The sequence below is a fragment of the Lagopus leucura genome, unplaced genomic scaffold (assembly GCF_019238085.1).
Source record: "Lagopus leucura isolate 7727_CA_CO unplaced genomic scaffold, USGS_WTPT01 Super-Scaffold_100009, whole genome shotgun sequence".
Lineage (NCBI taxonomy): Eukaryota > Metazoa > Chordata > Aves > Galliformes > Phasianidae > Lagopus > Lagopus leucura.
In genome coordinates, this window is record NW_024962266.1 from 2962435 (window position 1) to 2984062 (window position 21628).

General features: G+C 40.2%; 1 protein-coding gene across 3 annotated transcripts in view; it reads left to right on the forward strand.

Annotated features, from left to right (window-relative positions):
• RABGAP1L (RAB GTPase activating protein 1 like) overlaps positions 1 to 21628 on the forward strand; it is a 204856-nt gene that overhangs the window by 4116 nt on the left and 179112 nt on the right. For 2 of the 3 annotated variants that reach the window (XM_042874140.1, XM_042874142.1), the window contains exons 2-7: positions 11971 to 12131; positions 13231 to 13423; positions 14581 to 14791; positions 15414 to 15588; positions 16268 to 16428; positions 17406 to 17516. In XM_042874140.1, coding sequence (XP_042730074.1) covers positions 11997 to 12131; positions 13231 to 13423; positions 14581 to 14791; positions 15414 to 15588; positions 16268 to 16428; positions 17406 to 17516 — 986 coding nt within the window. In that variant the 5' untranslated portion in view covers positions 11971 to 11996. The remainder of the gene's footprint in view (positions 1 to 11970; positions 12132 to 13230; positions 13424 to 14580; positions 14792 to 15413; positions 15589 to 16267; positions 16429 to 17405; positions 17517 to 21628) is intronic. The other variant, XM_042874141.1, reaches the window with a different exon arrangement.

Consider the following 21628-nt stretch of genomic DNA (forward strand, 5'->3'; position numbering starts at 1 on the left):
CTGTACTTTCTTGGAGGAAAGCAATTGAATGTAATTAAAATCAGCTACTTTTACTTGATTGCTGCACTTCACAGAGGTCTGGACTCCCATTGACTATTTCAGTGTAATAAATTAAGATGGACAAGAAAAGTACAAGTTAGAACAATGTAAAACACTGTATTTTTATGGGAATAATTAGTAAAGAAGTGATTGGTGATTCGTAGATGGGTTCATTTGTGTATTGTGTTTATGTTGTGCATACATATTTGTATTTCTAACAAATGTTTCACAGTTAACACTGTAAAGAACTGATGCACTGTCCTTGTGTGCTTGTTTCTGTGTGCAATACAAAGTCCAGAACATTAATTTAGGAATAGGTGCAGAACTGTAAGAACAGGCAAAATAGTTAAAATAAGCTTGCAGAAATAATTTGGAGTTTTTTCTTCGTCCTTCAATAACATCCAGGTGTCTTTGAGTTCAGTGTGAGCACCGCAAGCTGACATGCATTCCACAGCAGCCTGTTCCTCGGGGAACCTTTTGGACCTTGGGCTGAATCATCTGGATTGCCTGTGGCAGAGAGAAGTGCTGGCTGGTTTTGATTCTTTCCTTTCTGCAGAGCCTTTGCTTTATCTTCTTCCTCTGGCATGTACTTTCATTATTTCCTCTTATTTTGAACTCAGATCTCGCAAGTAAATTCTTGGTGGCAGTGCAGCATAAGTAATAGTTGTCCCAGTCCAAGCTGCCAGTTTCTGTCTGCACTCTGTGCAGTGATGGTGCTCGCACAGGCATGTGTCTAGCCAAGCCTTGAGCTGGGAGGAGATGCTCCAATCCTCCATTCCCCTTTGGGGTTATTGGTCAGCCAGTCGCAGGAGGTGTCCTGTCTCCTTCAGCGTGTTGCTGCCAGCACAGAAGGTGGGTAAGGTCACTGCTTTTTTAGACAATTCTTCACTTCCTGTAACTTTGAGATATTACTGGGCTATCTGTAGCTTGTGTCAACATTTTCAGCGTGTGTGTGTGAGCATTTGAGCAGAAAGAAGCAGTGAAGTTGGAAGAGAGCTTTCTGTGCATGGCAGTGGTTGCTCTGGGGTTAAAACTTGAAGTGGAAAGCAGATCAGGCAGTGCAAGGAAAGCAAGCTTTTGGAAATATCAGTCCTGTCAGTTTCTGCAGGCTGTGTTTGCTCATAGATGTCTCTACCACAAAAACTTTTCTTATTCCTGTCGTACTTGATTCTATTTGTTGATTCTTTAATAAGAATAATTTGAATACGAGTTACTTACTGTATAAAGTTCCAAGAAACAGAGGTGTTAGCTAGATTTGTGTATTTCTTGGAGATAACTGATCAGTGATTTTTGAGACTGGAATGGAAGTGGTTACAGGCGCAGTTGAAAACTCAGTGCCTGATACAATACACTGTTTTGAGAATATTATTTGTCAACTATTTATTGCTCTACGTATATATAAAAACTGTTAGGGGAGAGAGGTGCAGGAAAGCATTGGTCAAAATGTCCATTAGAGTATGTTGTCAAGCCCCAGAAAATTAATATCAAGTTGGAAGTTCCTCATAGTTGTCCTGACTTCTGTATTTGCCTTTGACTCCTACAGCTTCCCTTTTATCTGACTGAAGTTGACATTATAGGGGGGTCAGACTGCAGATTAATATCTAGCTTTTGATGGTAGTCAGAGAAGAGAGTGACTGTGGCAGAGTGACAAGACAAGCACGGATCATCCTTCCTCCAGCACGCCCTCCTGGTTTCTATCCCTGGCCTCTGTGTTGTTTCTGGTGCTCATAATCTTTCTGGGGTCGTACTGTAGAGTATGAAAAAAGTAGCCACATTATTTTGTGTGTTCCCTTCAGAATACACGAGGTGCCAAAATAACATCTGTTCTTAACTCTGTAGGTGTGCAGTGAAGCTGTCTGCTTCATTGGGACTTCAGAATACCTGGTGGTTGGGTTTTGTTCCCTGCTCTTAGTGCTTGGATGCTTTGTTGGGCTTGTTGGAGACTCACCTTTGACTTCCATGTGTGGCAGGATGCTGAAGCTCACCTGTCTGCGCTTTGTATTTTGGATTAGGATTCCTTCTATTGTAAACCATTTGCTTGTCCCATGGCTCCTGTGAGCGTGGAAAGAACTGAGCAGTGCCTATGAATATATCCTACTGTACGTCCTGCTAAACAGGTTTATGGGTGTCAGAATAGTTACTATCTCCATTCGTTGTGTAGTTGAATAAAAAATGTAAGAGTCGGTTACACTGAAATGTTCAGAGTGGACTGCTGTGATGGATTCGAGAGGTTTTTCTGTGGCACCTTTGTAATTTTGACTTTCCTGCTTTACTTCCAAGAATAACACTTTATTCCCAAATAAACATTTTAGTTTTCAACTTTCAGCATCAAAACGACAAGATGTGGGTTTGTGTCAGTCCCCTTTTCCTGGGTGATGTCAGCTTTCCCTGCTGACAGCACTGGCTCTGAGGTTATACAGTGTCCCCACCTCTCCTAGGTGCTGCACATTTACTTGTCTCTCAACAGAATGCTTGTTGTATGGTGCTTAGTAATTGGAGAGACACCTCTGTGGCTCCTCAGGATTTGTTTGATTTTATGCAAGCTGGTGAACTTTTTAAATTAGAAATATAACACATCCAGCTATTTGGATGGTTTGGAGTTTGGAATATGAAGTGTTCTTCTTGAGATCAAACCTTGTTCTCATCTAGATAGAACAAATTGTATTGATCCTTTAGACTTAAAATGAGAAAAAGCTTTTCTTCCCTTTCTGCTTATTACTACTTTCTTTCCCTTGATGTGACTGAGTGGACAGAGCACTGTAGTACCAGATGTATCTGATCACATATTGTCCTGTTCTTACAGGAACATCTTTTTTTCTGTGAATGGAACAATTTTGTATTCTTTCATGAGTTTCCCTTCATTTTCTAAGATCTGTCACAGCCTTTGAAATTAGCACTAAATCTGCATCTCAGAATATTTTTGTAAGAGCTTGCCCCAGGAACGTGGGGTGTGAGATGTTACTTCCAGCATGCAGAGGAATTTAGAATGCACTGGTCAAATCAAAATTCAGGTAGCATTTCATAGAATCACATAGAATCACAATAGAATTTGGGTTGGAAGGGGCCTTAGAGATCGTGTTCCAACGCCCTGCTATGGGCAAAGACTCCTCCCACCAGATTCAGCGGTGGTTTTGGTATTAGGTCATCTTGCAGTTAACATAATAGCCATGGATATTTTCTTTGGATCAATCACTCCTTAATTCAAGTAACTGCTTTCTGTTCAAATGATACTTCTACGTCATCTTAGCTGCAGAAACAGCACAGCTGTAGTAGAGAAATAATGTCAAGTTCAAGGTATGCTTTTAGCAAGCAGGAAAATGTACAAAATGAACAGAGAATTACACGTGAGCATTGAGAATGGGAGAATACGAAAATGATAGCATGCTGAAGCTTGTTTTTGTGTCGTACCATCATGGTTTAACACACACAGGACTGAGGCAGACAATAGTTAAAGCCATTTGCTGTGCTACATTCCAGTTGCTCAATTTGAAGCCGTTATCCTAACTTCCACGAGGTTTCATTTTCAGTTCACCATGGCCTTTAAAATAACCATTCTCTTCTCATCTTTTCATGTTAGAAGCTTGGGTGGCTGTCTGACCAGAACTCATAGGCCCTCTCATTCTGGAAAATCTGTAAGTGAGGAATGTAAAGAATTCACTGCTCAGGATTGCCTGTGACAGCTGATGGAATGAAAGATGTGTAGTGCTTAATTACTGTTGAACAATGTTTGAGAAGTAGAAATGTTATTGTCAATTTGTGGTTGGATAGTATGAAGTTAATTTCTGAGATTAAGGACAGAGCACTGGAAATCCAAGTTAAACCTGTGAAATTTGCTATTCCCAAAATGCACTTTGCTGGTTTCAGATGAGAACTGTGAGCTATGGCAGTGGTTACATTGAGGAAGAGGGACGTTACTGGCTCTGAAGGCAGGCAAGAAGTCATCATTTCTCTTGTTTCAGTGGGGTTTGTCAAAGTGATGCTCCATGAGGTGTGTTTGGCAGGGAAAGAGGTTGGCACCCAGAATCTCTGCTGCCTTTATCATACTGCTCTTCCATATGCTCTCTTCTGCATTACATAATGTGTTTTTAATGGGAAATAATAGCTTGTAGGGAAACTACCTGCTTGAAACTTGCAGTGTGTTCAGTAGAGAGGCTGTCCCATAGTCCTGTAGGCTAAATTAGGCCAACACTTATTTTTCACTAAAGGAATAAAAGATGAAATCTTTAAAGCAATGATTGTCCTATGCTACTTCAGCCAAGAATAATGGGATGCTCTTTGAAGAGAACTTTTTGCTGCTACCTTTTGTTTTCCAAACACAAAAAGGATGGACTGGCTCAAGAAGATTGGTGTGGTGTTCAATTGCTGACAGCCATCAGTGTGACCATGTGCTTGAGTTGCTTGTTTGTGCTGTTTGCTTTATCCTGGAGGTAGAAATTGGAGCTGCTGTGCTCAAGTGAGTTGTTTGAAATTCTGATAAGCTGCCCAGTGAACCTGTATAGCAGAACTTGGTGCGTCTGTGCTGTGCTTTTTGTTGGTGGGGGTTTGTTTGCTTTTCCTTCCATAAAATACCCATAAAGACTGATAGGATATCCCTCTTTAGGATAGCGGGAGCTGGCTTATTTGCACCTTAAAATGTGTGCACTTTCACAGGGGGTTGTTAGGGAAAAGACTTTTAATTGGCAGCAAATCAAACATATTTCCTAAAGTTGTTTGCATACAAACTGGATGAGCTAGCATTGCTTGCACTTGTGAACAGCGTGTAGTATGTGTGTGTGAGAAGTGTGTATGCTAGTGTGAGCTGCCTGTCACCTGGTGGCTCATGCCACTACCTGTGGCCAAATCCTAGGCCTGAGGAGTTGTTTCTTTTTAAAATCTCACTCCCCAACCTTATTTTAATTGCTCTGTAGCTTGTGTCCTGCAGCTATTCCATTTGTTTGTGGATGCCCCATCCCTGGAGGTGTTGAAGGCCAGGTTGGATGGGGCCCTGGGCAGCCTGGGCTGCTCTTAAATGTGGAGGTTGGTGGCCCTGCACGTGGCAGGGGGGTTGGAGATTTGTGATCCTTGGGGTCCCTTCCAACCTGGGTCATTCTGTGATTCTGTTTGTGGAGTTTGAGCGAATGCAAACAGGCAAGTTACTGGGGGCTGCCTCTGTGGCTGACCTGATCTTCTTTCCTTCCTTGATCTGGTCTGATAGTTTGTTTACCATTTGTGATGCCCTTCTCCCCACCCGTTCCACATTGTACTTCACATCGGTGGTTTTGTTTTTTAATGTGCTTCTCATCTTCGCTCTCGCCTGTGGTTTGCAGCGGTTGATGATCTCTGCAGAAGAGGAGAGGTGCTGCTTCTCTCTTGGGCTGTAAATGTCAGCTGCTTCCTTGCCTGAGTCACCGTGCCTGCAGTGCCAGCACGCCTGCCAGCCGACGGGCCTGGAGTCAAGATGAATGAAAACAGTCTTTTTCCCTGAGCAGTTCAAAATGGAATCTCTGCAATGTTTAAGTGGCTGATGTGTAATCCAGAACTCCAGCTCAGGAAAGCTGTTTCTCTCCTTTATAATAGTTGCCTTAGTATGCAAAATGCCATCAGGTCAGAATTCTGTAAGCTGTGGATGCAAAATGCTTTGAGGCTGAATGGATGTTTTCTTGTTTATGTAGTTTTCTTTTGAATCTGTTTTCCTTCTAATAATTATTCCTTGGCTTATGATTGACGTAGGAGCAGTCTGTGTCGAGGCCTCCTGTATCCTCTGTATCTAGGCACCCAGTGCAGGAATTAAAAACAGCCTGCTCTCTGTGAACAGACTAATTATTTGTTGTGGTGTATTAAGTAGAAGCTCACTTTCACAGAGGAGACAAAGCTGCCAAAATAAGCTATGTGGTTTTTCAGTTGTGTGGTCATTCTTTCTTTCTTTGTTTTGTTTATTTGAGTTCTTACCATTGCTTTCATTGAAACTAGATTTTTTAATGCATACACATGGCCTTATATTTTAATATGAATACAACAGAGATCTTTCTATATTAGAGTGATTTTAATCTAGGGGAGCAGTATCAGTAAGGCAAGTGAATGCTAGTTTCTGTTTTTCCCAGGTGTGTTTTATGTTGTCTTTCACAGAGACAGACACTGGGAAACAGCTTATGGATAGTAAAGCAGCACTTGGTTTGAACAGAGAGTTCAGCTTCTTTCTTCTCTTATATGAGAGAAAGGGAGATGAAGGGCAAGATTAGAGTGGTGATGATCTTGGTGAAATTGAAACAGAGTGGGATTTACAGAAACAGTTTTGACATCTTCAGCATAGGAAGCAGCGGTAAAGATTGAATTAGTGAGCTGTTTCCAGTGCCCTAAGCAGGAAATTAGAATGAAATGCACATTACCTCTATGTAAACCAGAAATGTGAGTCACGTTGCACTTGTGTTTTATAGTTAAGTCAGCTTAATGCTTTTTTTGCTCGTGTGCATTGTATTGAGCGGCTCAAAAAGGGGAACAAACGACCCTTTTCAGTGTACATCTGTGCTTTGAACATCTGTTAGCAGAAGAGAAATCACTGCATAGCCATGTGGGACCTTCCTCTCAGAAGGCTTCCAGAGAGTCCCTTGAAAATCTTTCTTCTGTGTTGTGTTTTGGTTGTGAGATTATCAGTGAAACTATATGGCTTTGAAAGTTCATCATTAATACGGGATCTGATTTGGCCTGGCTGATGATGGAAAGTGTGAATTTGATTGATCTGCACTGCCCTGGAAGAAGATTGGAACCTTTCCTTTAAAACACGTTTCATTTTGCTCGGTGAAAACAGATGCATCAACATTCACCTTGTTTTTGTGTTGTCTTTTCTTTCTTTTTCATAGATGTTATCAAGTTCTATTAAAGCCTTGGTGCTGTTGAATGCAAAACTGATTTTTTTTTTTTTTTAAAGAAAATATATCATTTTTTTGAATGATGAATTTGAGCATTAATTTTGAAATATTTGTTGAACACAAACTGGAAGTAAATGCAAAAGCAGGTCAGTGCTTCCGAGGACTAGTTCATGTATTGGTATTTACTAATGGGGACCAGCTTGATGAGGAAGTGTATGAAACCATTCAGGGAATGCAAAGCAAATCCAATCCAAAGCCACGAGCCCTTCCTTTTGAGTCTCTCTCCTATCGTAGCAGCTTTGCCAGTGGTCATGGCTGAGCTTCTCTGCCCAGCGGTCCCCTGGATGTGCATCGTTGCTCAGGTCTGTGTGGTTTTGTTTGTGATGTGGTTTTCCAGTTTACACGCAGTACGAAATGCATGGAAGAGTTAGGGAGAGGGGGAATTGAGAAACACCTCCGTCCTGTGGCCCTCCTCTTGTACACTGGGGTAACCTAGTGTAGGGAGTTGCAGTGAGCCCACGGTGCCTTCCTGGAAGGAAGAGCTGTAGCTTCTGAGACTGGGCTGTCTGATGATTGGGATGTATACACGGTAAGTTCCACTTCCTGGCCCCCAGAAAGCTCTATTCCAGGTATGTGTGGCTTCGTTTTTATCCCAACTCAAAACCTTGGGAGCTGAACTACGGAAAGCTGAAGTGAGTTGGCCAAAACTATAAGATAAAGCTCAAAGAGGAAAATAACAGCTTTTCCTTAGTCATTGCTGTAGCACTACGAGATTTCCTCCCTTCTATTTTAAAACTAGATAAATCTGATTAATTACTTTATATCTTGAAAACCTTTTGTTTTGAAACTCTCTTTGTCAGAAAGCTGCACTGAGATGTTGCTTTTTCTCGGAGTTGTACTCCTTTTGCCAACTGGTTGGCTTTGATCAGCAGAATTTAGGAAGTCTTCCTCCCATGTGATTGTTGCAGGGCTCTCAACTTGTTTTCTGTGTGCCATTGCTCATCTGTGTGGAGGAGGAATCATCCTCTGTACGGGGAAGAACAGGACTGCTCAGGACTTCTCTTGCAGAAATTGCTTCCTTGTGGTAGCAGGATGTACTTCAGCATTTCTTACTGTGAGGAGAACTTGGAAAACACAGTTTGTCACCATTTTTCTGAAGATATGCTTGGAAGACCCCTTCTGATTCTGGGCTCTGATGGCTTGGGGAGTTACCATCTGCTCTGTGGTTTTGTTCTTGGAACGGTGTTGGTCAAGCAGAAGGTTTATTTGCACCTCAGACGTGTTAATTCATTTGAAGTAAAACTGCACCAGCAGCTGAACGAAGCTTGCAGGCTCGGTGCAGAAGTAGCTGAGGTGTGTTACTTCTGCTGCCTTCCTGCCCCTGTCTGTCACATGCACTCTGAGCAGCAACCAAATGCAAATGCTGAACCTCTTTAATGACTGTTGTGAGCGACGGTTCAGCTCCAGGAATAAACTGAGCATGACTGGAGGCTGTATGGCTGTCTGTGTGTTCTGACTGATGATTGCACACCTGGTGTTGGCAGTCACTTGTTCCAAACCTTTGGTTCATCTCTGCCATGGGTGAAACAGGAGTAAGTACTCAGTACGGGGTAAAGCGAATGCTGAAAGTGAAATAACGTAACTGCCTGCAGTCTGGAGGTGACTGGAAAGTCCAGAAAATGTTTCTCTCTTTTCTTAGTCATAAAGAATAAGAAATGAAGTGAAAAAAAAAAATCACGTGTTCTGTTTTTCTCCCCTTCCCCAAAGCGCCTTAGTATGTGATTCATTCAGGAGAGGTTTTTATTCTTTTTACTGCTTTTCTTCCAAAGTGCTTAGCTGGAGTAACAGAACGTGCGTATTTTTCCCCTCTAAGTAGCTTCTTAAGGCAGTAAAGCCTCAGTAATCTTCTTGAGACTCAGAGTTACATTATTATATTCTGCTATCAACTTTATTCTACTTGTTTAATTTGAAACGTGACTCAGTCATGATTTAGAGGTGGTCTTGGCAAAAGACCTGAGGGGTTTGTAGACTGGTAGCTTAGGTGAGCTGATGAGTGAGGAGATGTCCTGGAGCTCCCTGCCTGGCCTGCTGGTGTCTGATTACCAAGCAGAAACCAGGCTGGTTTTGTTGTGACTAGAATGGCGCAGAGAACATCCATGTGAGTAATGCTGATGGCAGCTTGGAGTTGGCTGTAATGAAAGGCAGGAATGAAGGTGTTCAGGGTGGTGTTTTGCTCAGCCATGGCAGAGGTGTGTCTGCTCACCATGTTGATGGTCAGGCTTGAGCTGCACTCTCAACAACATTAAATAGCTTGTAAATCTGTAAGTGCAATGACATGCATGGTATGCTTTTAGGAATTCTGAAGGGAATTAGAAATTCCCTGCAGTCATCTCATGTTAATTATATTTCCTTCCTCTATTCCAGAAGAGGAACTTCCCTAAAACTGTCTTTACCTACATGGGGATATTTTGTACTTCATTATGCTTTTCTAGTTGCATTATCATCATTTTCTCCTTACAAACATGCATTTACTGTGCTTTTCTTCTTATATATTGCTACAGAAAGCTTTTGGCAGTTGATGTGCCTGTCTGTCCTCCATGGCTGCAGACAGAAGGTGGTACAGCAGCTGGCATTTGTCTTACAACAATTAATGCAGTAGAGCCCTTTATGCATAAAGTGCATGTGTGCACAGAACTCTCTGATTGAAAGTTAAGAGACAAGAGGAGCTTTGTGGGGGTCTGCATCCTTTCTGCTGATGTGGCCAGGAGGGCTGCCTGTCATCCTCTGCTGTTTTCTCCAGTGCTGGAGTAACCTTGCAGACCTGATGCTCATGCACATTATGCTGTGTTTGGGGAGTGTGTATTTATGTTCTTCCATTTTCTTTAAAGAACTCCATAAGTGTCAAATTCCACTATTATGCTGAAGAATTACTTTGAAATGAGTATTCAAGCTAGACTTAGTGTTTATTGCAAATAAATATGCTTTTACAGCCTGATATCTGTTAAGCAGTTTGTTCATGTTTTGTTTTTTGTTTTTTTTTTTTTTAATAATATACTCAGTCTTATATTTAAAACTCTTTTTGGTCCCTTTTGCCAGGAACACCTTTAGAGTTAAGATGCCTTAAAACGCTGAGATGAAGCTGACTTCAGTGGAGAATCAATGGCCTAGGGTTGGGTGGAGCCCACAAGATGTCATGTCTGCAAGCTGCTGCTTTGGGTTCATTGCACTGCCAGTCCAAACTGGTAGTCTCTCTCTGAATATGGCAGCTGTTTGGTGGCTTTTTCCCAATGCCACTCTCCTGACAAGTTTCCTGTGCTGTAATACAGTGCTTGAAGTTGAGTTGGTGGTTGTTGACCCTGCATGTAGCAGGGGGTTGAAACTAGGTGATCACTGTGGTCCTTTTCAACCCAGGCCGTTCTATGATTCTGTGATACGATACTCTGGGATTTCTGTGTGTAATGCTCTCACTAACTTGAAAGGTAAAATTGTGGTTGTGTTAGGGAGGGGGAAAATTTGTTTGGAGAGAGGTGGGTGTAAATAGATCAAGTCTTGAGAAGAGCAAAAGGCTACTGACCGTGGTTTCAGAAGTGACACAAAATGGTTTTGTATTGAACTTGGCTTAGTTCCCAAACTTGTTCTTTGGTACAAAGTTGCTGAACTGCATGTTGTGGCTAGCAGGCTTAAATAGCGCTTGCTCAGAATGGAGGAGGACTTGCTGGTCTCAAGGGCTGTTTATGTGCTTCCCTGCCAGGAAACCTAAATTTGTGATCTCGATTGCATGTTTTGAAAGTAAAACTGAGAAGCGAGCATGGCACGGTTCTGTGCCCTGGTACTGCTGTGAAGGCAGTGTGAAGCAAAACCTGTCTGTGCTCACAAGTCTGGCTGAGCTCCCCTGTAGGGGAGCTGATCCTCCCAGTGTGAAACTGGGTTTGGTGGGCACTGAGCTGAGCTTTAGGTCTTCGTATCCAGCTTCAGGGGAAGCGTTATGTTCCACCTTGCAAATAAGGCAGTAAGGGAAGGTTCCCTCCCTGCTCTAGGTTATTCATCACAGCTTTGTCTCTTAAGGAAAACACTGTGCAGCACCAAGCCAAAGCAGAGCTCTCTGGAAACTGATGTGGAAGTACACTGTGTCTGCAAGTATGTGCTATTTACCAAGAGTATCTGAAAATGCCTTTCTTCTTTTAACAGAGGAATTATAAAAGCGCAGAGACACTTTAAAAACATTTTAGTCCACTGTTCCTTTAGGGTCCATGGAAAATATTCTACACTAATAGAGATGATCCTCTCTTTGTGTTGGATACCTACAGTTTTTCTCATTCTGGAGTGCTGGGAATGATTTCAACTGATTTTTGTTGTTTGTTTATTTTTGATAGTCTTTTAAATGAACTTGTAGAGATACCAATCCTTTGCCCTTGTTTGGTTGTGCCTTGGCTTATTTCTGCCCAGACAAGAGAAAACCTGTTCTTGGTTTCTGTAATATTTACAGCTAATTCTTTTTTTTTTGTGAGTAACGTGATTAACTGTTGTAGACTTTTCAGAGAAACTGCTGAGAAGAATGTGATTGTGGTTTAGTATGATCTTTGATGCTTCATCACATATAGATATAAATACCTTGCTGAGAAAACGTTGCTAAACATGTTTTCATGGTATGGCACACGCTTGGAAAATTAGTCATAGGGTAATTTGCATCTTCACATAACCTGAGTGATGCTGATGTTGAGAAATGCATCTGTATGAGAGAAAAGGAGGAAAAAGGGCAGGAACTGGGGGAGGTAGAGGGAGCAGGATCTGGAGGATTAGAAACAGTAGAAGTGGAAGCTCCAAGGTGAACTCTGTTGGGAGTTATCTATGCATGCAGGTAACAGTTTCTGCTGTTCAATCACAGATTTTTTTTAATACCCCAAAATACACTTTGCTGTTAAAATATTCTTACACCAATGGAATCAGAGAAATGTCATTAAATGTAGTATAATACATTCATACAACTTTAGGTATTGTATTATCTGATAGAAACTTCCTGTTACACCTGTTGAGATATTAAAGAACACATTTTTAATCTGTTAATAATGTTTTTTTCCTTCTGTAGGTGGCTGTGGCAGCTGCTGACCTGAGATGGAAGTCAGGACATCACTCAGCAAAGCCAGGAGAATTCCTGAAACCGTATCCACATTAATTAATGAAGAGTTTGTTGTGGTTCACCAGCAAACTGAGGATTCCTCTGGGAAAGATGCAAAACCTCAGCTAAAGGTTGACTACTGTTGTATTTGAAATATATGATAAGATTCTTATTGAGCCAAAAATAGCCTCTTCTTTGAAGTGTTTAACTAAAGATACTTGTGTGTGCTTGAGGAGAATCTTAACTGCCCATTTTTGTCAGTGCTTGTTGCCATTGAAATCAGGAACTCAGATTGAGGAAGTCTATCCAAATGTGGCAGTTCAGTTTTTCTTGTAGTAACTCCTATGGGGGCTAGCTTTGTTAGTGTTCTGTGGATTTATACATTAAATAGGGACTAAAATATTATTTTCAAAGAGTAAGTTTCAGATTAATGCTTAGGAGGTATTCTTTATTTAGGGCTCACAGCCTTAGAATGTTTTTTTCATTGAAGAACACAATTACGGTGCATAGGAATAGACCACAGTGGACCTTGTTTTTGTTTCCTTCTTGGTGCTGCCTTAAGCATGACTAAGACCTGTGGAAGCTTTCTAGCACAGAATGCCTGAATGTTTCAGTATTGGGGTAACAGCTAATTGGTTAATGGCAGGTTTCCTCAATTTGGTTGCTAGAGCAGATGTGATCCTCTTGGAAAAATAGGAATTTGTTCCCCTTGAAATGACAACAGTGATTCTATCTTTCCGTAACTGTTGGGCAGTTTACAACTGATGATTTCAGAAATTAAATTAATTAAACACTGACTGCTTCTTTAGTTATTATATCTAGATGGTAAAATCCATAAAGCAGCTTAATTACTGGCTGTGTTGGTTTTTTGGTTGGAAATGCTGGTATCTGTGAAAGGCGCTTTTTTTTGGAGGGGAGGAGAAATGTCTGACCATGTTCTGGCTATTTTTATACATTTACTTTTGAACTACATGTGGAATAATTGGTGAGACAACTGAGATGGCTTGGATATGACTAAGAAAGTACAATTTTCTGTAAGGAAAGTGTGTAACAAATTCTGTTATTTCTCTGTTTTGAATGGAGAATCTAAACACAATCCTGTTATTTTAACAGAGGTCTGTAAGTTTTGGATGGTTGTTTGTAAAGATTGTGTGTTTGAAAGATAGTAGCCAAAAAAACATACACATAGCTATATATGTTTGGGGAAAAAAACTAATCTCCTTCTTACAGGTGTTTTCAAATGGAGATGATCAGCTGGAGAAGGCAATGGAGGAGATACTGAGGGATTCTGAAAAAGACCAGAACGACTCCACTGCTTTCTCTGAAGGTTCTAGTGATGCATACAGCCAGGCATCTGGACTTGGCTCAGCAGGTCAAACAAATCAACCGTCCTTGCAACTTGTTTTAGACCCTTCTACTACAGGTATTCCTGAAGAGTACCCTTGTCTTATGTCCCATCACCCCATACCTCCCCGTGGCTGGCAGTTCTTTTCTTTAAAGTTTGAAGTTAAAATAGATGTAATGCTTTCTGGAACTTAATTCTGTAAGTATTCCGGAGAATATTCTGTAGCCTCTTCAAGTTTTCTCATTAGGAGAAGATTGTAGATAGGAATAGATCATTACCAGGTCGATACACCTTTGCTGCTCAGTTTTCTTCAAGATAATTTTTGTTATGTCACCAGTTCTGGTTTAGTTGGGACTCAGTGTCAGGTAACTGCTGGATGTACTGTAGGTAAGATAGAGATGCTGCTGGTGGAATATCAGAAATTTCAAGATTGAGTCCACTGACATACATTCAGTTCTGCAGCATTTTTTAAGTGTTTCACAAGCAATGGTTGTAGTCAAAAGAAATATGAAAAAACAGGGCAAAATGCTAGGAGAGACTTGGAATTTCCATTTTTGGAGCTAAAACTCAGCTCAACAGGACCTTGAGCAGCCTGATTCAGCTAGCTCTCAGTCTAACCCGTTCTGCTTGTAAATGAGTTTAAGATGGAAACGATCTCTAGAGTTAATCCAACCTGGATTACTCTGATTCATACTTCTGATTTTTATTTTTTTTAACTTCACCTTTCTTTTCTTAAATGCCAAATTGCCTTTAAAAAAACACAGAAGAATAATCCAAAAAGAATGCTTCTCTTCCTCTGATTAGAAGAGCAGGCGTCCCTTTGCTTTTCTCCAGTTCGCTGATGTTTCATGCAGTCAGCGTATCTACCTCAAGAATGTGAACCACATTTGAATTTAATAATTCTTTACAAATTGTAAATTCATGGGAGAGAAGAGAATTAGAAGCATCTTTATGCAAAAATAACGAGTAGAAATTTGGGGATGTAAGCAAATTGAACTAGGTAAGGAACACTTTAGCATAGCTAAAAAGAATCAAACGGTAAATTGACCTAAAGCAATACTTGGAAACCTGTGTTAGAATAGACATAACATTATTAATTAATGCTGAGTGGATTTCTCACTGTTGGACTTTGATCCCTGTGTCCATTCTTACAAGCAGCAGGAGATTTTACATATCAGTAAACGATATGTAAAAATAAAAACAAACAGTTAAAGAAATGGTTTCTTCATTTTCAGAAGTGTCTACGCGAAGTTCATCTTCTCCCCATGAACCCTTGGAAGAGGACAGCGTGTTGTTTAACAAACTGACTTACCTGGGTTGCATGAAGGTGTCTGCCCCTCGCAATGAGCCAGAAGCTCTACGTGCCATGGCAAACATGAAATCCTCAAGTCAGGCCCCTCTATCTGTAACTCTCTATGTTCCCAATGTTCCAGAAGGCTCTGTAAGGTAATGTGTAAATGATTCTTTTGTTACTTGCACTGCACGTGGAAGGTGGATTTGAAGTTTGTTACTCTCACAAGGAGGTAGAATGGTTGGATTTTTGGCTCAGGTTCTTTACAGTACAGTGAGACACCTCACCCTGTAAAAGGAAAGTCTGTGGAAGTGCTGTACTGATGGTCATGTTCCACTTCTTTATGGGCATCTTCTTGAAGTACTTAAAATGCTGAGTTGGGCCTCTTCAAACCAATGAAAATGAAGCGTAAGGTTGAAAGTCATTTTTGGGTGTAGGAGTATCTGAGTGCTAGTTTCTCTATACTGGTTATCAGCAAGTGCCTGTTTATCAGCTTTAGGGCCAAATATTCTCAAGCATCTTGTTCACTGATTTCTGCTGTTTCGGAAAGAGGTACCATGTTCTCTTGGAGCATTAAAAAAAAATTAGGCCAGCATTGCAACCAAAAATATTTACATCTTACAGCCAGAAAGCCTGACTTACCTGTTCCTACTCTCCATCTTGTATACTTAGTTGTAAGTTCAGTTTAGGTATTTCTCTAATTGCAGGAAGTTATTTTGTGTATGTTTGTTTGATTTGCTTTTTTTTTTTGTTCTTCACTGTTCCTTTCCTTGGCAGAATAATAGATCAGTCAAGCAATGTGGAGATAGCCTCTTTTCCAATCTATAAGGTGTTGTTTTGTGTGCGTGGACAGAATGGGACTTCAGAAAGTGACTGTTTTGCGTTTACTGAAAGCAGTTGTGGAACAGAAGAGTTCCAGATTCATGTTTTCTCTTGTGAAATTAAAGAGGCAGTAAGTATTAAAAATGGTATAATGGCTCATATAAAGGATGCAGGGCATATCTGGGAAAGTTATTCCAGATTTGGGAATGGTATGTATTTGAGAAACACATTAACACATGTTCAGTGGATTTGAGAATGTGCAGATAGTCAAGTGTGACTATGAATGCAAGTTAAAAGTTACAGCATTGCAATAAGATAGCAAAGTGCACTGTAATGGGGATATTGTAGAAAGCCTTTTGTTTTTCAGGCCTCATTTGAGTAGGTTCCAGGTTAGTGTTGCAGTGTAGATCTTGGGAGTTAGAAAGAATCACTTTACAGTGCTGTGATTGCTCTTGGTATTTTGGGAAGAACTGCTGAAAGTTTGAGATAGGAGGATTTTTTTAGGCTGGAAGAGTAAGGGATGAGAAAGATGACAAAACAAAGTTCCAGTTTAGCAAACTGTGAGATATGTTATTAAAGGCACAACTTGAAAAATGCAGTATTAGGGTCTTCTAATGAGTTGCATTCCCAATCTTGTGACATATTAGCTTACTGAGAAAACATTGTTGAGTGGTTATGAAACACATGATCTAAAAGCTTTCTGTTTTAAATAAAGTTTAAGAAAAGAAAAAAAGAAAAAAAAAAGCAAAGGTGGGTGTTTTTTTTCATCTTTTAGTATTTATACCACTTGTTCTTTTGCTTTTCTGCAGGTCAGCCGAATTTTATACAGCTTCTCCACAGCGTTCAAACGTTCTTCCAAACAAGCATCTGATCACGTTAAGGATTTCGTTCTTCCTACTCCAGACAGTGATGTGTACACTTTCAGTGTTTCCTTAGAAGTCAAAGAAGATGATGGGAAAGGAAATTTCAGGTAATCTGAATGGAATGGGAAAGTTGAAAATCTTCTTGAATCAAGCATACTTGCAGAATGCACAACTGTTGTGCTGCAGTGAAATTGATTTAGCTTCTTTTCGTAAGTGGACCTGCTATAAGGAGGAAGCTACTGCTTTGCTTTTGGTTTTCTTCTCTGTATGTTTTCCGTTTCAGGATTTAAAAATCTGCACCCTTTTGAAATTAGCTTCCTTTAAAGATGTATCTGTTGACAGAAATGCTCAAGATAGGCTTGTGCAAATGAAAAAGATGGTAGGATGTCTGTACAAACTTCTGTCAAACCAGTTTTCCCAAATAAATACAATGTAGTGCTCTTTTAAGTTGGTTTAATTGAAGGTTGGATGTTGGGGAGAAGTTCTTTCCTATGAGAGTGGTGAGGTGCTGGAACACCTGGAGGTGTTGAAGGCCAGGTTGGATGGGGCCCTGGGCAGCCTGGGCTGGTATTAAATGTGGAAGTTGGTGGCCCTGCCTCTGGCAGGGGGTTGGAGCTTCATGATCCTTGAGGTCCCTTCCAACCCGGGCCATTCTGTGATTCTTTGATTTAATGAATTCTGAATGCATTGAAGGTTTAGAAGCTGTAAAATTCTCAGAGCGTTACAGGGAAGCAAAATATTTTTTAACCTAATAGTTAATTACATGACTTCTAAAATGGACAGAGATGATGAGAAGAGTTGATCTGTTAAAATGTCCTGTTGTTTCATATGGTGCACGTGTTTCTGCTGTTTCAAAAAACAAAATGCCCTATGCATTTTTAGCCACATGATCCTGATAATTTCTCTGGATAGTTAAGATACGAGGTGCGAGATACAGCTTTTTTCTTCAGTGTTGGTTTATTAACCAAGTTTAAATGGCGAGGTCTCAAGCAAGTTATAAACAGCTTAAGTGGGTTACTGTTCTCTGCTGTACTTAACAGTTAATGTCCTCTTTTCATACTAACTTTTAAAAAATTTCTTTTAGCCCTGTGCCAAAGGACAGAGACAAATTATATTTCAAACTTAAGCAGGGAATTGAGAAGAAAGTGGTGATTACAGTTCAGCAGCTCTCAAACAAAGAACTGGCCATTGAAAGGTAAGAGCCATATAAAAGTAGTGCAGACTACCTTTTCATGAGAACATTTGTTCTCAACCTGGCTTTGCAGGTTATGCAACTGAAAGAAGAAAAACAGTGACGCAGTATTATTGCATAATAAAATTCACTTATAGGTGCATGGTTAAATTTTAATTATCTTTTTAAGTAACTGATGTGATTTTTAAGGTGGAAACATGATGTCTTGGAAGCATAGCGTGTAACTAAGCAAACTTTTCATTTTAATTGCATTTTTTGAACGTGAATTTTTTGAACTAGGATACTTGGGCATTCTTATATTTTTTCATTTTGTTTTTTCTTGTTAAGTAGCACAGAAACACATGTTTATTATAACCCTTCCTTATTACCACTGGCTGTGTTGTGAAAGTAACCAAGTTGGGTTGTCTGAACTATGTTAACCTTAGATCTGTTTCCTCTTCCAATACTTATCTTGAAGTAGTAGTGAGGATCTCAGGTATGGTTGGTGACCAAAGGTGTATATACTGGAAACTAAATGAGAGGAGAATTCTTTCATACAAAATAAATATCTTCTGAGGAAGACAGTTGCACAAAAAGCAGAAGAAGAGCATGAAGAGTAGCTCTTTGTTGTTAGGTTCAGTAACAGGGGACTTGTGCTACAACAGTAGTAGGCATTGCATTAGCTTAAATTAGGAAATTCTTTCTCAGTAGCTCATATTTTAAAAAGAGCAAATGCCACCAGATGGCAATCTTACCAAAAAAGTAACAATAGGAGAATTCACTCCTATTGAGGAGAATTCAGGATAACGGGAGAATGTAAGAAACTCATATAGCCTAAGATTGATCTCTGTTTGCTTTCAGGCTATTTTTATCAAAAAAGAAACTGTAATTTTCTGTAACAAGAAGGGCACAGCAGATTACTTTATCAATACTGTAAAACTGTTATTTTGCTTCTCAGTAGATTAAATTTGTAATTGAAATAAAGTTGATTTGAAACTTCATGGATGATGAACTGTTAAGCTTTTCTGAATAATATTAATTCTCTATTCAGCATTTTCCTTGTGAGGGATCTTAAGGAGCTTGGTTTTGTGTTGTTGTTTTTTTTCCTCTTAAAACTATCTTCATTAGAAAAGAGCTTTAACTTAGGTGGTATTTAGGATGATTCAATATGGATGTTATTTTTATCACCACAAGCTTTGCTGGTAAGTTATTTAATTGGTGTGACACGCACAACCTTGCAAGTCATTTTATATACATACGGAATGCAATATTGAAATAAAAAAATTAGCATGATCAATTGACATTACATGAGAACTTCTAGCTCTTTAATGCATTCTCTGAAGTATTTCTAAGGGAAATCATAATGGAAAAACGTGATTGTTGCTGCAGAAGAGTGGCCTGTAGTCAAAAGTGTTCCAAAAATCTGTGTTGATGGTTTCAGAAAAAACCACCTGAGAAACCTCTGCTGATGCCAGTAGGTGGTGTTCAGATAGGGCTGAGTACGTTTCCCACAGGGGATCCTGTGTTGCTTTCTGGCTGTGATGCCTATTTGACCTGAGCTTGCCTGCTTTTCTGTTGTTAGAGCAGGTGAAGAAGCACTGTTCTGTCCTGCATTGCAGCTGTGAGCTGTGGGTGGCACTATGTAGGCTCATGGCTGCTGTGCTGTGTGGGATATCACGTCTCTGTTACTTTCAGGGTTCAAGAAGAAAATTGTGGTTAATAATTGAGGGATGTAAAGAGTTGTTTTGGAGAGTGAAGAAACAGCCTTTTGTTCTGAGAGGCAATAGGACTGCCTTTGTTCTTGTTGAGAGGTGTTTAATGGTAGAACACTACTGTTCATGTGGAGGACTCATACTAAGTCATGGAAGTGTGCCTTAGTCTAGAGCCTGTACCTGTAGGGTTGATGTGCAGAATACTGGCTGGTTGCTCGCTATTGCTTGAGCTCATTTGAAGTCATTTTACTCTTCTGAACTTAGAAGAGTAGCCTTGACTCTTCCAGTAGCAGGGTGTTCCCAGTCATCATCAGTATCTACTTCTGCAGGAATCACATTTTAGTGACTCCCTTTCTTTTGGAAGCATACAGGCCAGAATCTCTGAGAAGTACATCACAGCTTATTTCCATCTGATGGAAGTGCAGTGAGGGCTGGGATCTGGTGAGCTGGTGCCTTAGAAAAGCACAGATGTTTCACCTGCCTCTGAATCTCAGGCCTGCGGGTTTCTTTAGCAGGCTTACCAGAAGCTAGTGACCACTCTGTTGTAATAAACTATAGCTCCTTCTGAGCTATTTCTACCTTAGGAACAAAAAGTGGTGCAGTTGGTCCATGGTACGTTCTGCCTGGTCTCATTAGTCTCACAGAAGCCTTCTCATGTGGCTCAGTACAAGTCCTGGCATCTGCACTGTTATGTGGCACTGTGTTATGCTATAGATGAGATGAGTCTTACAGATGAGTCTTCATCATTGTCTACTGTTTTATTTGCTACTGTTCATGAAAGGGTTTTTGCTTGAAAGCTGTGAAACTGTTGTCTGCATTACTGTCCACTGGCTGTTCAGATAATATCTTAGGATTTCTGCTTGCTGACAAATCTGAATTTTCCTTTGGGTAACTGAGCTGCCCAGATGATGGAGCATCTTTTGTTGGGTCTTAGAGAAGGTGAGAATGTGAGCTGTTTATGGTGCCTTCAGGTGCCTGGGGGAAGGATAGGGAAGAGATGGAGCCTGATCCTCCCTAGGGGTGCAGAGTGGAAGGATTGGAGTCAGTGAGCACATGTTACTTCTCTGGAAATTCGTCTGTTGGGTTAAGTTGTTATCAGTACAAAGGGAGCTGAGCACTGGAACAGATTGACCAGAGAAGTTATTTAACCTGTCTTCTTGTAGATGCTTAGAACTTGACCACAATGAAAGAAACGTTCTCGAAGCAGACCCTTCTGAACTATGAAGTTCAGTTAAAACTATCAAGAAAGATTGCTAGTTAAATGACTGGACTGGAATTCAAGACCGTGGCTTATGTATGATCTCTGTGGCAGAGTACCCACGTAGTGGTGGTGATGGCCATGAAAATTCCTTTGTCCCTTCTGTTTAGGTTGCAAACTCTATAGCAGAAGCTGCTTTCTACTCTTGTATATGCACACTTTAGATGGTGGGGCAATTGTAGAGAACTCTTGTTAAGTCTTTATATCTTGCATTCCTTAATAAAATGACAATAATAAAGCATCTCATGATTAGATCAGAAAGTGTAAGCAAGCAAGATGCATCTTGAAATAGCTAACAGTTATTAAAATGGTATTAAAACCTACAGAAAAGTGACCAGTGTTTGAAGTAAAGGAGAGAGCAGAGAACAGGCATACGTACAGAAGAGGTTAGCAGGACATTAATGACACCTGATGAGCTGTTCTTTGCTTGTGGCAAGCAAGGTGTGAGCCTACTTGCTTTGGCCTGTTAGATCCATTTTTTGAGTGCAGTGAGTACTGTGAAATGAAGGTAATGAGACTGGTATAGAATCTGCTGGGCAAAATTGAAGCTGGTTTATACTGGATTAATACTCTACATCGAGAGGCGTGGCGGGATGCTGGTGGGGTTTTTTTGTTGTTGTTAAAATCTCATGCTAATGACAGGTTGTCACAGTGATTCGTCATGTAACATTTGAGGGCCATAAGTTGTGACTGTGAAGAATCCTTGCATCTATGTAATAGAGAGGATCAGATGTAAAAAATAGGCTGAAGTGTAAGACCAGAGCAAATTGGTATTTTTAAGGATCTGTGAAGCTGGGAGATGTTGATTTACACCAGTGAAGTTATGGATGATAAAATATGTAAATTGTTACTTTAATTTAATTGTATGAAAGCAGGTTTAAAATTTATTTTCATGTTGCCAGTCTGTCTCATTTGTGTTGAGGAATCTTGTGTCTTTTAAACTCAGTGTCTTAAATTGTCTTTAAGAGCAATTAATTCATAGGTTAGACACTAATTTCTGTTGTCTTCATTCTGGAAAATAATTTTATTGTCACTTCTGTGATTTATATTGTGATGTTGGCTGAGTGTTGCCATAACACTGGCAGAAAATTACTGAGATTTTCTCTAAATTAGAAGCAGTGGGTGCTGTGCCATTATGTTCAACAAAATGCTTTTGTCTTTGAAAT